The sequence below is a fragment of the Danio aesculapii genome, chromosome 2 (genome assembly GCF_903798145.1).
Source record: "Danio aesculapii chromosome 2, fDanAes4.1, whole genome shotgun sequence".
Taxonomy (NCBI): Eukaryota; Metazoa; Chordata; class Actinopteri; order Cypriniformes; family Danionidae; genus Danio; species Danio aesculapii.
This window is the reverse complement of record NC_079436.1, coordinates 58,731,984-58,747,932: the sequence shown is the minus strand read 5'-3', so window position 1 is coordinate 58,747,932 and position 15,949 is coordinate 58,731,984. Positions and strand designations below refer to the sequence as shown.

General features: G+C 39.4%; 1 protein-coding gene and 1 pseudogene across 1 annotated transcript in view; both read left to right on the top strand.

Moving 5' to 3' along the window:
• Window positions 1-12,600, top strand: part of pnp5b (purine nucleoside phosphorylase 5b) — a 25,408-nt gene extending 12,808 nt beyond the window's left edge. Inside the window, exons 4-6 of the mRNA XM_056446675.1 lie at window positions 2,695-2,870; window positions 7,541-7,731; window positions 8,044-12,600. Coding sequence (XP_056302650.1) covers window positions 2,695-2,870; window positions 7,541-7,731; window positions 8,044-8,264 — 588 coding nt within the window. The 3' untranslated portion in view covers window positions 8,265-12,600. The remainder of the gene's footprint in view (window positions 1-2,694; window positions 2,871-7,540; window positions 7,732-8,043) is intronic.
• LOC130238931 (GTPase IMAP family member 4-like) lies at window positions 10,133-15,949 on the top strand (annotated as a pseudogene).

The window sequence follows — 15,949 nt, the reverse complement described above, 5'->3', positions numbered from 1 at the left end:
TGATCATCAGTTACACTGCAAAAAAAGCGATGTTTCTGGCTTTTATTTGGAGTATAGTGTGTGTGTGTATGTCTCATACCTGTCATCCCTCCAGTTTTTGTCGGGATTCTCCAGTCTTTTACTGTTCTCTCATCCGCTATCATCCTGTTTACGTATTTCCCCCTATTTCTCCAGTATTTTTAATCTTTCTATGAAGAGTGAAAGTACCGTTAACACAGAGCCGATCTCAAAGGGGATATGACTGCAAGAGCTGTTCAAGAGAGTTGTGTTTTCACTTTATTTTGGCTTGAAAGCATGTTGAAATGAACATAAAAGACCTCCTTCATTTCAATTAAAGCTATACGTCGACCGTTGCCCTTTCTATGCAGCCTCTGAATCAGTCAGTCCATGTATCAGAGCTGACTGATGAACGCGCTCCGTATAAAGACACTGTTCCCAGATCAGCTTCAGTACATGCGATTTGGAGAGGAGTGAAAGTGGAGACTTTTAGATTTGGGTGTGTGTTTAACCAGACAAGCACACTTAATAGACGTCTGTTCTGGCGTGTTATATTTTAAACACAAATCATTTTGTCTTAAATAAGCACAAACAGATATGAAAGTAAGGGAATGCTTTCGTTATAGATCTGGGCGATCTTAAAGTGACAGCTCTGTTATTAAACTGAACAGTGGATAGATTCACTGCTCTTCACTAAATAACTATAGTAGCTTTAATCAGTATTTAAATACAGTGTGTGTGAGTGTGTGTGAGACCTTTGCACACTTATCTTGATATGTCAGAGAAAATCTAAATAATCTCCTCAGCTGTCAGAGCACAGTAAAGCCTAGTTCACGCTACATGATTTTAAGCCTGATTTGAGCCCGATTTGGAAGTTAAGAAGCTCGCCGACAGATCGGGCTGTGATCTGGAAGATGTCTGCGGCTGCTTAGTGCTCGCCAGTCTTTATGTGTGAACTACTGAACAACACATCAAAGAGGCTCGCTGAAGCGTCCCCGACACCTCTCAGACGGAAATCCAATATCTAGCATGCGGAATATTCCAGAGCAGTCGGCCGACTCGACCCCACGTGAGGTCAGATGTAGTGACGAGCTGCAGCCAATGAGAGAGCATATCAGCATGAGCTGAATGACCGTGTGCTCAGGAGCTCAACAGAAACGGCTGTGATTGGCCAGAATGGCCATCGATGCACTCGCTTTGCATTAACACGGACACGAGAGTCGGCTATATTAACAGGGGAACTACAGTTCTGTAACTATTAGAATTACCATACTGCTCATTCTGACCGTTCTCATGTAAGATGTCATATTGTCACGTCATATTTATGTAATGGAGGCCAGTTAGTAACCTCACTCCTCTGACCTCTAAAGGTGCTCTAGCGACAGATGCTAGAGGCCATGGTCTTTAGCCTCCTTGGTAGAGCACCCGACTCCCATGCTGAAGGTCGCTGATTCGATACCAGCTCGGAGCGGGTTGGGTTTCGTAGGACCGGCAGGGTTACATTTACTTTCAAAACTTTTATTGAGATATTAAAATTAAGCTTTGAATGTCTATCATCATATCTGATGACATCATTATCCTAAAAATATGATCTCTTTAGTAACACAGCCTGTAAATATGTAGTTAAGATACTAGAACACACAAAGCTCTGGGGCTCGCTTTCAGTTCCACTTTCGTAATCAGGAGCTGTTTCCCTGCAGGATATGCTGTTTTGAAAGATATACCTGAAGTAAATTTATGTTTTTGCTATCAGAAAGTTGTGTTTATGTTAGCAGGAAGTTGCTAGGCAAAAATGCGTGCATATTTAAAGTCACAGCGAAAAGTAGCAGACATGCATGCAGTCATGTTGACCAATATGGTAATTAAAGGTAGAAATGCTCAGTTCTTTACTGTTTTGTAATTTAAAAAATAACAATGTTAGAAACACACAGATATTCAGGAAGCGTCAGGGTGTTATAGATATGTTAGTTTCATTTTAAAGAGTTATTAAATTACAGAAATTAAAAACTCTCTGACTGCCTCTGTAGTGCTAGTGTTAAAGCCACATCTATCCACTGGAACCTTGCAGATGAGCGATTGATCCGCTGACGCATCAGCTGACTGACCATGTTTTTAAATGCTCCCCTGAAAGCTTGAAACTCCGTCAGTGATGTCATCAGCACACAAGCATCCAATAGTGTTCAGCTTTTCCTGACGACTCCTCCCTCAACATTTCATTGGCTGTGGTTTGGTAGCTGGACTGAGCTGTTGGGGAACGAGTTGTTGTCAGATCATGTGGTGTGTGACCCTCCTCTCGTGGATCATTTACGTAGTGTGAACACCACAGCGATTAAAAGACACAAAATCAAGTCATGTAGTGTGTACTAGGCTTAAGTGTATTTGTGCACTCCACTAAACTCCATATAACAGACAGAAACTCTTCAGCACAGGCCGATCTAAAAAGGTTAATGCTGCACACTGATGATCAGCAGTAAATATGACACACTGTCCCTCTTAATCCCAACAGGTAAAACAAGCAACAATCAAGAATGCATGATTATATGCTGTCATGGCTTTGCAATCAAATAATGTGATCATAATGGAAGTCAATGGGGCAAAAACAGTCCCCAACATAACCAAAGGGGAGTCCATCTGAACAGTACACAAGGCTTAAACACATGATGAAGTGATGTTGTGACATTTTCGGTGTTGTTGTAGACCACCATGCCCATCCGGGTGTTCAAGCTGATGGGTGTAGAGACCGTCATACTCACCAACGCTGCTGGAGGACTCAACCAGGACTTTAAAGTGGGCGACATCATGATTATTAAAGATCATATCAATATTCCAGGATTCGCCGGAAACAACCCGCTAGTAGGAGCCAATGACGACAGGTCAGACTCAACGTTCATAAGATGATCTGGAATTAGTTTGTGTAGGCTTTAACAACCATAAAATAACATGTCCATAATTAATTTAGTAAGAGGCGGTTCATTCCGCTGTGGCAACCTCTGAAATAGAGACTAAACCAAGGGAAAATGATTGAATGAATTTAGTAAAAGCTTTATAAGAGGCCATGCATTCAAATATTGTTTCTCTCTTCTTTTCTCGTGACGACAATTTAATTTTCTCATGATCTCGACAGAACAAATAGTTGTTTTTTTGTGATTAGGACAAAATTTTCTCTAAGTTATTTATAAATGAATAAAAAATAAGTCATGATAATGAGAAAACAACATTTTGTTATGTCCAGATCACCAGAAAACAAGACAGAAAAAAAATATTTGAATGCATGGCCTCTTAGGCAGTGGCCGTTCCAGACCAGAGTAACTGTGGGGGCCGGGCAGGGACCACTTGTACTTTTAGGGGGCACACTTTAAAGGGCACATAGTTGACCTCTTTTTTTATGATGTAATATTAATATTCTGATTCTTCTGAGTGTGCCAGTTTAGGTTCAGTTTAAAACACAATTCAGATTTGTTTATTATAATGTGTTAAAAAGTGTCATGTTGGGGGCGTGTCCACAGTTCGCTGATTTAGGGGTGTGTTGCTTCACATGTAGATTAGTTTCGGCTTCTCGCCAACGTAACAAAGGGGCGGGGCCATGAGCTCACCCGCTCTGTGTTTGCAACACAGTCAGGTAGACTGAGAGGATCCACATTCAGTCGTACATGTACGACTCTGACACAGACCAAGCAGAGAGTACAAAATCATTTGTGTCTTTGTACAGTTTTACAGCCAGCTGTGTGCTAGTTTCAAGTGCCGAGCTTGTACACCGAGACTAATAACCACACACACTGAATTAACTTTGACTGAGGCACCGGATGCGCCACTCGAAGCCGCGACACGGCACACCAGACACTCTCTGTAGCGCGGCAGAAACATGAAGTGTCCCGAATCGTCGCGCCATGCATTTTTGAATTGTAAACATAGGTTTCTGTAGCGGTCCACGGCGCCCAGCAGTCAACTTGAGTGTACCCTGATAGAAACCTGTGTTTAGAACTCTAAAACGCATGCTAGTTAAGATCACAGGGAGCTTCTGGGATCGCGAGAAATGCAAACGGCTGAAGTATAAGGTAGACTCAATGAGAAGTACACATGTTTGCAAACCTACCTAAAGACACAACCAATAATTCCGATTAGAGCGATAATGTGGAGAATATTGCTCTTGTGTTGAGCCCAATGAGCCTTGCATCTAAAAATAGAGCTAGCGTGTTCCTTTAGTGATATCGCTTCGACTCACGCTGAAAATGGCGGACGTGAATCAACAAACAGGATATGATGACGCGCCTGTCAATCAATATTGGTGGGTGGGGGGACCGCTCTCCTACGTCAAGTAGCGGTCGATTTGAAAACAGCTCCAATTGGTCCACCGTTTTATGTTGCTAAATTGAAAAAAAAGCACTGGGTGTGTTTATATCACCCCAATATGATGGTCTATACACCATACATGCACATATGTCTGTCCAAACAGCTTAAAAAGTAGATTTTTTACCGTAGGTGCCCTTTAAACATACATCACAAACTACTTTAACAGTTATTCAAAGTCATTTTTTTCATGCATCACTCTGCAGTCTTCATAAACAACATAATTAAATGACTTAAACCCAAGATAATCTTCCTTGTTCATTTATTTGGCAAGTCACTTTGTATTGTAGTGGGATAACACGGTTTAACATGCATGTACATCAAGGCACATTTTTGCACCTGTAAACTTTAACAGATACAGTTGAAGTCAGTTTATTTTGCCGTCCCATTCATTTAAAATGATGTGTTCCAAGTGATCTTTAACAAACCAAGGAGATCTTCACAGCATTTCCTATAAAACAAAAAATAATTCTTCTGCAGTCATAAGTATTATTTCTTATAGTTTATCTTGAATAAAAGCAGTTTTTAATAAAAAAAATATATAATAATAGTGTATATATATATATATATAGAGACAATCAAAAACTATACAGTAAATATTTCTTAAGGAGGCTAATAATAATATATTAAAGGCAGTGTTATTAGCCTCCTTAAGAAATATTTACTGTATAGTTTTTGATTTTCTAGACAATAAAACAGTTATACAATAAATTGACTAACTATTGCAACTTTCCTAGTTAACAAAAGTCTTTAAATTACACTTTAATCTGAATCACAGACTATAGAATACTTAAAGGGACTTTGTCTGAATACAACTCTCTTGCAAAATAACTAGTAAAAAATTAAGCACTGGGTGATGCGGTGGTGCAGTAGGTAATGCTGTCACCTCACAGCAAGAAGATCGCTGGTTCGAGCCTTGGCTGGGTCAGTTGGCGTTTCTGTGTGGAGTTTGCATGTTCTCCCCGTGTTGGTGTGGGTTTCCTCCGGGTGCTCCGGTTTCCCCCACAGTCCAAACACATGCGCTATAGGGGAATTGGGTAGGCTAAATTGTCTGTAGTGTATGTGTGTGAATAAGTGTGTATAAGTGCTTCCCAGTAATGGGTTGCAGCTGGAAGGACATCCGCTGCGTAAAACTTGTGCTGGAACAGTTGGCGGTTCATTCCACTGTGGCGACCCCTGATTAGTAAATTGACTAAGCTGAAAAGAAAATGAATGAATGAATGAATGTAATTAAGCACTGACTGTCACCATGGGGAAGATAAAAAAGTAGTTATTAGAAATTAGTTAGTGAAATTATTATGTTAAAAACATGTTGTAAAAAAATCATGTGTGTAAGACTTGTGCTGTATGTCACGACTAAAACACAGACAAATAAAGGCAAAACTAAACGAGTTGAATATTACTTTTACATGAGCGTGACTGAAAACTAAACTTGATCAATGTGTTGCATCTGTTCTCCGGCACTTGCTGACTGTTTATAAATTCAAGACTGCATTTCCTAATGTAAAACTATGTACACTCAATTTCTGATTAATAATAGCCTCTGCATAGCTGAGGATTTCCTATATTAAGTGTTAAAATCGCTACTGAAAACAGAAGTCTAATATCATCAACAGTGGACATTCTGAGAGTTTCACCACATGAACATGACTGAAGTTGAATCTTTCTATTACCTGTGTCAATTTGGAGCTTAAATTCTGAGGAATGCGGGGAACTGATGCGCACAGCACCGTCACTGACAGAGTGAGCGAGTGCGCGCGAAAGCAGAGTGAGCGAGTGCGCGCGAAAGCAGAGAGCGCCTCACCTCAGTCAATCTCCGCAGTCAGCCACCGATGGCTGATCTCGCTTCTCCATGGCATTTTGACACAAAAATAAGCGTCCAAATTTAGGTTGGCCAGAGGGGGGGCCAAGCTTGTTGACACGGGGGCACTGCCCCCCCCTTTGAACCGCCACTGCTCCTAGGACTTTCATAAATTATGAGTACAAAGTAATCTAAGCTAATATCGATTTAGTATGAATATGAATATTTATTAATGCCGTTAATATCAATATTTAACATTTAATAATCTGAATATTGTGAGAAAGACCTGATCTTGGCAATTGAATTGAAGCAATACAGTCCAGAATACAGCTTAAGCTGGAATAAATGACTTAAAAAGAGCTTAAAGTTATAGAAATTGTTTTTTTTAAAGTGCAAAAATGTAATACTTGGAAAAAAAGCATTTAAAAAGTTATGATAATATCAAAAATGAGTGGTTTCGTTTCTCCAGATTTGAACTAGACAGCTAAATGAGGTGAATTAAGTTTTATCAGCTGCTCTTGTGTAAGCCTAATGGGTTTATTATGCATTATTATACAAATAAAGATACAGAAAAGGATTGTTTGGTGTAAAAGAGGACAAAAGCTCATTCAAAATATGAATAAATGGCAAATCCACAGCTGTTATATAATGCTGAAGGGTTTATCTCGTAAGAACATCCGACTGGATGTACATTATGCTGATTATTACACAGCTTCTGGCCACAAAACTGGCTATTCGACACAATGCATTGATCAGAGCTGCTGTGTAATTAAACATAAGGCTAATATGCTAACCTACTTATTATTCATTCATTCATTTTCTTTGTCGACTTAGTCCCTTTATTAATTAGGGCTCGCCACAGTAGAATGAACCGCCAACTACTCCAGCAAATGTTTTACACAGATGCAACCCAGTACTAAGAAACACCCATACACACTCATTCACACACATACACTACGGCCAATTTAGTTAATCAATTCCCCTATAGCGCATGTGTTTGGACTGTGGGGGAAACCGGAGCACCCGGAGGAAACCCACGCCAACACAGGGAGAACATGCAAACTCCACACAGAAACACCAACTGACCCAGCCGAGGCTCAAACCAGCGACCTTCTTGCTGTGAGGTGACAGTGCTAACCATTGAGCCACCTGATGTGCTTATTATCATTATTATTATTCAGTCACAAGATGGCGCCAAACAGTCGTGAACAGCAGAGTATATATATATATATATACATATTATTACAGTTGTAATCAGCAAATAACACACTGCAGCATGTCGTAATTGACCAATCAGAATCAAGTATTCCAGAGAGCCGCGTAATAACATTAAACACTACATGTTTGTTTTGTGCTGATATTGTGAGTGATTGTTGCTGTCTCTGTGCCGGTCAGGTTTGGCGTCAGGTTTCCGTGTATGTCGGATGCGTATGACCGTGATCTGCAGCAGCTGGTGCGAGCCGTGGCAGATGAGCTGGATTTCTCAGTCTTCATGCGGGATGGTGTGTACAGTGTGCTGGGCGGGCCGTCCTTCGAGACCATCGCTGAGTGCAGAGCGCTGCGCCTGCTCGGAGCCGACGCCGTGGGTCAGTTACTAAGAGTTTACAGTCATGTGACCTGTGTGGACAAGTCTGTGAATGTGGGAGAGCGTGTGAACGGAGAGAGAAAGAGTGTGCGTGAATGTGTCAGAGAATGTGTGTGTGTGTTTGTGTCTGTATATAAGAGAGAGTGTGTGTGTTTGTTTACCTTGTATTCCTTACATTACGGGGACCAAATGTCCTCACAAGTATAGCAATACCAGTAAACTTTAACTTGTGTATTGCGATCATAAATCATTCAGGGGGGCGAGGAGGGAATACACAGTCTGTACAGTACAAACCGTGTGTGTGTGTGTGCAGGCATGAGCACAGTTCACGAGGTGATCGTGGCGCGTCACTGTGGGATGCGTGTTCTGGCTCTGTCTCTAATCACCAACCAGGCGGTGATGGATTACCAGAGCGAGAAAAAGGCCAATCATGAGGAGGTGCTGGAGACGGGAGCGCTGAGAGCCAAGCAGATGGAGAAACTGGTGTCCACCGTCGTCTCTCGCATCCAAAACACACTCACACACTGCTCATAACACACACACACACACACACACACACACACACACACATCATATCAGCAAATGGAGAAACTGGTGTCCACCGTCGTCTCTCGCATCCAAAACACACTCTCACACTGCTCATAACACACACACACACACACACACACACACCATATCAGCAGATGGAGAAACTGGTGTCCACCGTCGTCTCTCGCATCCAAAACACACTCACACAATGCTCATAACACACACACACACACACACACACACCATATCAGCAGATGGAGAAACTGGTGTCCACCGTCGTCTCTCGCATCCAAAACACACTCACACAATGCTCATAACACACACACACACACACACACACACCATATCAGCAGATGGAGAAACTAGTGTCCACTGTTGTCTCTCACACACACACACACACACACACACACACACACACACACACACACACACCATATCAGCAGATGGAGAAACTGGTGTCCACCGTCGTCTCTCGCATCCAAAACACACTCACACACTGCTCATAACACACACACACACACACACACACACACACCATATCAGCAGATGGAGAAACTGATGTCCACAGTCGTCTCTCGCATCCAAAACACACTCACACACTGCTCATAACACACACACACACACACACCATATCAGCAGATGGAGAAACTGGTGTCCATTGTTGTCTCTCACACACACACACACACACACACACACACACACACACTGTAAAAGGCGATTAGTTACTTTACTTTGAGTTGATTTTACTTAAAGCTAGCGAATCCATTGACTTAACTTTGGTAATTATGCGCATAGTTTGTTGACTTAAAAAAAGACAGCATACTCCTTACCTTATAATGATGAAGTAAAGTCAACTAGTCTCTCTTTACAGTGCGCGCTCGCTTCAGACACACCAACGCTAGGAAACAGACCTTTCATACACGCTTCATGAAGTTTACATTCCTATTAAGAGAACCAGCTCCTGTTCAAATGTCTTACGCTGTATCTGAAATCGCCCCCATATACCCTCATTCACTATTCACTACAGTAGTCGACTAGTATAGTGCACTTAAAGGAGCGAATGAAGCCAGTGAGGGACTTTGTGCATTGTATTGCGTATGTATAGGTGAATTGGGTAGGCTAAAATTGTTCGTAGTGTATGAGTGGGAATGAGTGTGTATGGGTGTTTCCCAGAGATGGGTTGCAGCTGGAAGGGCATCCGCTGTGTAAAACATATACAGGATAAGTTGGCGGTTCAATCCGCCGCGGTGACCCCGGATTAATAAAAGGACTAAGCTGAAAAGAAAATGAATGATTAAATTGGCCGTAGTGTATGTGTGTGAATGGGAGTGTATGGGTGTTTCCCAGTGATGGGTTGCAGCTGGACGGGCATCCGCTGCGTTAAACATATGCTGGATAAGTTGGTGTGTGTATCACACATACATGTTATTTATATAAAATATGAACACATGTGGTGACACGGTGGCTCAGTGGTTAGCACTGTGACCTCACAGCATAAAACTCGCTGGTTCGAGTCCCGGCTGAGTCAGTTGGTGTGGGTTTCCTCCGGGTGCTCTGGTTTCCCCCACAGTCCAAACACATGTGCTATAGGGGAACTGATGAACTAAACTGGCCGTAGTGTATGAGTGTGTATGGGTGTTTCCCAGTACTGGGTTGCAGCTGGAAGGGCATCCGCTGTGTAAAACATATGCTGGAATAGTTGGCGGTTCATTCGTAATGAAAGAAAGACTTTAGATTTCTGTCTTGTATACAAACGTTACTTTAATTCAATCCTATTTTATTTTTGAACCATACACCAATAGGATTGTGCTTTAGACGCCATCTAGTGGTCAGATGCATTCATTTATTTGGAGCACAAACTCTCACAGTGCATTATGGGTATGTTCTAGCATACCCATGTGTTCTACACTCATTATTGCAGTGCATTGTGGGATTGATTGAGTGCACTTCAAAACGTCCACTACAGTTTCAGACACCATTATAAAATGGCTACTCCCCTTAAATAGAGCACTATTAAGGGTGTAATGGGCGATTTCGGATACAGCCTTAAAATAGAGGTTTTTAAGGGACAGTTCACTCAAAGTTTCAGATTCTGTCGTCTTTTACTCACCCTTCAAATTTGTTAAAAACTATTTGAGTTGAACACAATACAGTAGGTATTGTGAAAAAGGCTGGTAGCTGGCACTAATTGACTTCCATAGTCAATTTATTTGTCCAACTATGGAGGTCAAGCAGTGCCAGCATTCTTTAAAGTATCTTCTTTTGTATTTGACAGAAAATCATAAAGGTTTAATTCCACATGAGGGAATGTAAATGATGAGGTAGCTTCATTTTTAGGTGAACTATCCCTTTAAAGGGTTAGTTCACACACAAATAATTAAAATTAACCAATGGTTTACTCGACGCCAAGCTGTTTATAATCTTTACACTGTAAATAATATATGTAAACTAACCTTAATTTGTGATTCGTTTCAGTTTATTTATGCTTTTGAATTGCATTATGGGACTTTGATCTTTCCTCCAACAGCTTTCGATATTGAAAAGTGTGAAAAACAAGACTTTTATTGACATTTTTAATAGTTTGAAGTGTTAATTGTGTTGTAAATTACGGTACAAAAACCTGGTAATAAGCTGCCATTACTTATTGTTTTATTACAGACTTATTTCTATATATGTAGGCATATATATTCCTTTTTTATACAATATATTGTTTTAAACTACTTCAAATGTTAATAAAAGTCACTCAAAAGGGTGAATTTTCAATATCAAACGTCAACAGAGCAGAGAAATGTCCCATAATGCAATTCATAACCATAAATAAACGAGGAAAAAGCGGTGAATGATGAATTACGGATAGATTTATTGTGCTTGTGCTTTTCCAGCTCTATAATGTTAGCTGATTTTATCAACCGTCCAAAAGTAATCCAATAAAGCACATTCACTCATTATAAAAAGTGCCAACCGGAGAATAAAACTCTCCTTTAGTGATTTTATGTGCTTTTGCAAGACAAATATACTTATTTAAAACTTTATAAAGCATTTTAGATAACTTCCAGACACAGTGATCTATCAACATCTTCTTTTGAGGTGCATTTTTGGTGCCACCTGCTGGACTGGAGTGCGTTTCTTTTCATATTGAAGGAATAGAAAATGTACATATAATAAAACAGAAAAAAAAGATCTGAACATCCCATTGCAGCTTAACAAAACAATTAGGGTCAAATTCAATAACTGCATAGTCTGAAGTCATGCATGTTGTAACATGAAAGTAATAATATTAATAATATCAAAGACAAAACAGCACATTAATCATCATGAAGGGGATGCAAAGAGTTGTACAGATTATTTAACAGCATATTTTTAAATATGATCAAATAGTTTTCCAATTAGTATTAAACCTCCACCGAACCCTTTGTTTTTTTAATCTATAACAAATGCAGAAGTGCGGTGATGAGAGATATAAACACTCACTCCTGTCCTGCTGGGGGCGCTAATGCAGCACAAAATACAGCTCAAAACAAAACAAAACCATTCTGAATGGAGCTTTCTGAAGCAAAATGATCTCTGAAGCTTAAAATATGGATGTTTTTCTTACAAAGACACTTGGGTTCACTAGAGGAGAGCTTTATTCGCTCGATGGAGTTGTGTGGGGTGGTTTTTATTGTGTATGTGTGTGCTTTTATTGCATTATTTTGGAGTGCTGATAACATTACCCAAATAGAGAATCCAAAGATTATTATATTTTCATAACTCAGATTGGATTTGAAGAAAGTCATGAACATCAAGGACTTCTCGAGGGTGAGTAAATCATAATTGTAATATTTGGGTGAACTTTCTCTTTAATAATAATAATAATAATAATAGAGGCCAAAGCCATGCACTGCTGCTTCTGTCCGTGCTAAACCACTGATTTACTGTGTATTTATAAAGTCCAGACGTCTTAAAAGTCATATATTTAAAACTGAGTGAAACCAGCATGAGATAAACACACAGATTATTTAAATATTGGGAGATTTTATTCTTGTGAAGAGTTTTAAATATTGTAAAACTGTTACTGAAATCAGCTTAAGTTATTAGACGCTGTATTTATGTCACGTATTTATGTTAAATGAGGGTGAATGCTGATTTAAATTTGCACTAAATGTTGGAGTGTGTCTGGTGATTTTGTGTGTTATTTGAAGATCTGAATTGCTGTTTTATTCCAGCACTTTCCTCACTTTATGTCATTTTATTTTATTTTTTTTACCTGAATTTTGAGATTGCACTTCAGGCTCTGTGGGACTTACAGTAGTTGTTTCTATGATCTCCTGCTTAAATGCAATAAAACATATTGTTTTACCAACTGTTTTCATGGTTTCACAGTATGTTACTGTAGTTTTCTTCATTCTAATTCAACCCTAATCCTTATTTATTTATGTATTTATTTTTTTATTTATTTATTTGTTTGTTTTTGCAGTTTGATAATGATGGTTTTAACATTTAAAGGGATTTTAATATTAGTTTTCTTTTTATTGTATCTGTGCAGTTAAAGTATAAGCTATTAAATGCATAAAGCAGCTTATTTTGCACAGTGGAATGAAATATAGTAAATACTAGTGTTTTTGAAGCACTATAGTAAAGTGTATACAGTTTAGTATCTACAACTCTTCCTTAATGAATGCTCCAGCATACTGTAGTATTCATTCATTCATTCATTTTCTTTTCGGCTTATTACCGTTTTTTATCAGGGGTCGCCACAGCGGAATGAACCGCCAACTTATCCAGCATATGTTTATGCAGCGGATGCCTTTCCAGCTGCAACCCATCACTGGGAAACACCCATACACACATACTCATACACTACGGCCAATTTAGTTGATCAATTCCCCTATAGCACATGTGTTTGGACTGTGGGGGAAACCGGAGCACCAGGAGGAAACCCACGCCAACACGGGGAGAACATGCAAACTCCACACAGAAACATCAACTGACCCGCCGAACCAGTGACCTTCTTGCTGTGAGGCGTCAGTGCTACCCACTGTGCAGCCCATATATATGTATATATTAACTTTATAGGTCATTTTTTTTCTCAATATTTACAATTGTACAAAATCTCAGATTATTATCCTTGCAAAGTATACATCGATAGCAATCTAGTTTATTTGGCTTTTATCATGTGATTTATAAATCCTAATTTTCACAACTGAACACTGATGTTTTGTGATCCAGTGTCGCATTTAGTAAAGATAATCAGGCGTGAACAGCAGTTCATTCGAGTTTGGCTTCAGATGGCTAAGTCAATACGGCTAATAATAGTTTTGTTTGTTTTCTATTGATTCGTATTGTTTTCCTGGGTTGAGTTCAGCCGTGTATCTGGACAACAGTGATTTTATTGTGTTCAGTAAGTCCAGCCTATCATAAACCAGTCCACAAACAGGTTACAGTACAAACACACCTGACAGACTGAGGGAACATGAGCAACGAAGGTAGGTTTATTCACATTATTACTGTATATTTTAATATTATTTTGTATTCAGTGTCAACTTATATTTTATTTGCTTTGATATGTTTGTTTAGAAAAGCCTGGATAAAGTGCACATGTGTTGTTTGAGGGTAAATCTGTGCTGTTATTCTTATATATGAACCGCACACTGCTTAACTGTAGTGCTTATGAATCTTAATATAGTAAAGCACTGGAATTAATCTGCTGTGGTGATTCTATAGTTGCTATGGTAACAGCAACTACAGCAATGTAAACAAATGATCAATACTGTAATGTTCTACAAATAGGGTATAATAAACTAGAGTACACAACAGTTTACTGTAGTAAAGCTAAAGTATAGTACAGTATTTATTACAGTTTATCAGTTCACTAGTTAATACTACAGTATGCAGGAGCATTCAATAAGAAAGAGTTGTAATAAATACTATATAGTATACGTTTTACTAGTTTGGTTATAAACACTACAGTGTTTACTACATATTACTGTAGTATTTTTCATGTGTGGTGAGCCAAACAGTAATTGCTGATTGACTTTGTTTTTCTCAGGAGGATATAGTCGCCGGTGGTCAAACAGAATCTCAGCTGAGAGAACTGACAATAATGAGAGTAACGAAGATGCTTGTTCACAGAATGTTCTGCGTCTGGTTCTGCTGGGAAAAACCGGCGCAGGGAAAAGCGCAACCGGGAACACAATCCTGGGAGAGAAACGCTTCAATGATGATCTGAGCATGAGTTCAGTCACTAAAGAGTGTCAGAGAGAAAACACAAGCACTGAAGGACGAAACCTGCTGCTGGTGGACACACCGGGGTTCTTCGACACCGATTTAACAGAAGAAGAGCTTCAACATGAAGTGATCAGCTGCTTATCTTTGAGTTCTCCTGGTCCTCATGTGTTTCTTCTGGTTATACCGATAGAGAGATACACAGAAGAGCAGCAGCGAACCGTACAGAAGATCCTGGAGATGTTTAATGAGGACATCAGCCGATACACCATCCTCATATTCACACACGCTGACAGACTTAATGGAGGATCCATTCAAGAGTTCATTTCAGGACAAAAGCAGAAGATCCAAGAGCTTGTAGGGAGATTTGGAAGCCGTTTCGTGGCCTTCAACAACAAAAACCCTGAGAACCGAGAACAAGTGACACGACTCCTTCAGAAAGTGGATGAACTGATGATCCAGAATGAAAACCGTCACTTCAGCAGTGAGGTTACACAGATGGTGCAGCAGGCTCAGAGGATTATAGATGAGAGAGGAGAAGCTGAGATGGTTAAACAAATGAGGAAAAAATTAAGAAAAAAATCAAGAAACTAAATAAAGAGAAGCAAGAAATAGAGAGAAAAATGAGACGCTTTAGGCGCAGGGTTCGTCAGGAGGCGGAGATGAAGGAGCAGGAGAACTCAGTAAAAATGGAGCAGATTAAAGCGTCTCTGAAGAAGCTGAAGAGCAGGAAAAGAAAGCAGAAAAGAGAAATTTGTGAGTTAAAGGAAAGAATGGAAGGACGACTTACTATAGATTACTCTAAAGTGATGCTGCAAATGCTTCCCAGTGTTTTGATGAGTTTTGCATCTGCATGTTTTGCACCGACATTCTCAGCATTTCTGTTCCCTCCACCAGTGGAAACTGGCTTTATTCAATATTTTACCAGCTTACTGGGATCTGAAGATAAGCATATCATTTTGGGAACAGTCACTAAATTTGCAATGAAAGCTGTGTTTGGGAAGTAAATGAAATTTAATTTAGTGATTGATTAATTATTATAGACGTTATTATAGACTGTAAAGAGCATCAGTGCTCACTTTATGATCAATGTTGAGTCCAAAGTATTTTCATTTACTCTTTAATGAAGTGAGTCGTAAACCAAACCAAACACACCAATTAAAACACTGTGATTATCTGATCTGAAGAACAAACAAATAAAATAAAGAGCATATCAACATGACAGACTAAACACTCAATGCTTTAATCTGTGGATTTTCTTTAAATCTTTCAGAATGCAGAACAACAAAAACATTTCACACTTCAAATTGATCATCATTATGTGCAGATTTATGTTCATAAAGCAGAAATATAGTGTGTTCACAGCCCAAGAGCTTCATATTGAGCCATTTCCTTCTTATAATGTACTTTCCTATACTTACAAATATATAAAGAGCATAAACACTGAAAAATAACATTAAAATCTGATGCTGCCTTAAATTGTTAAA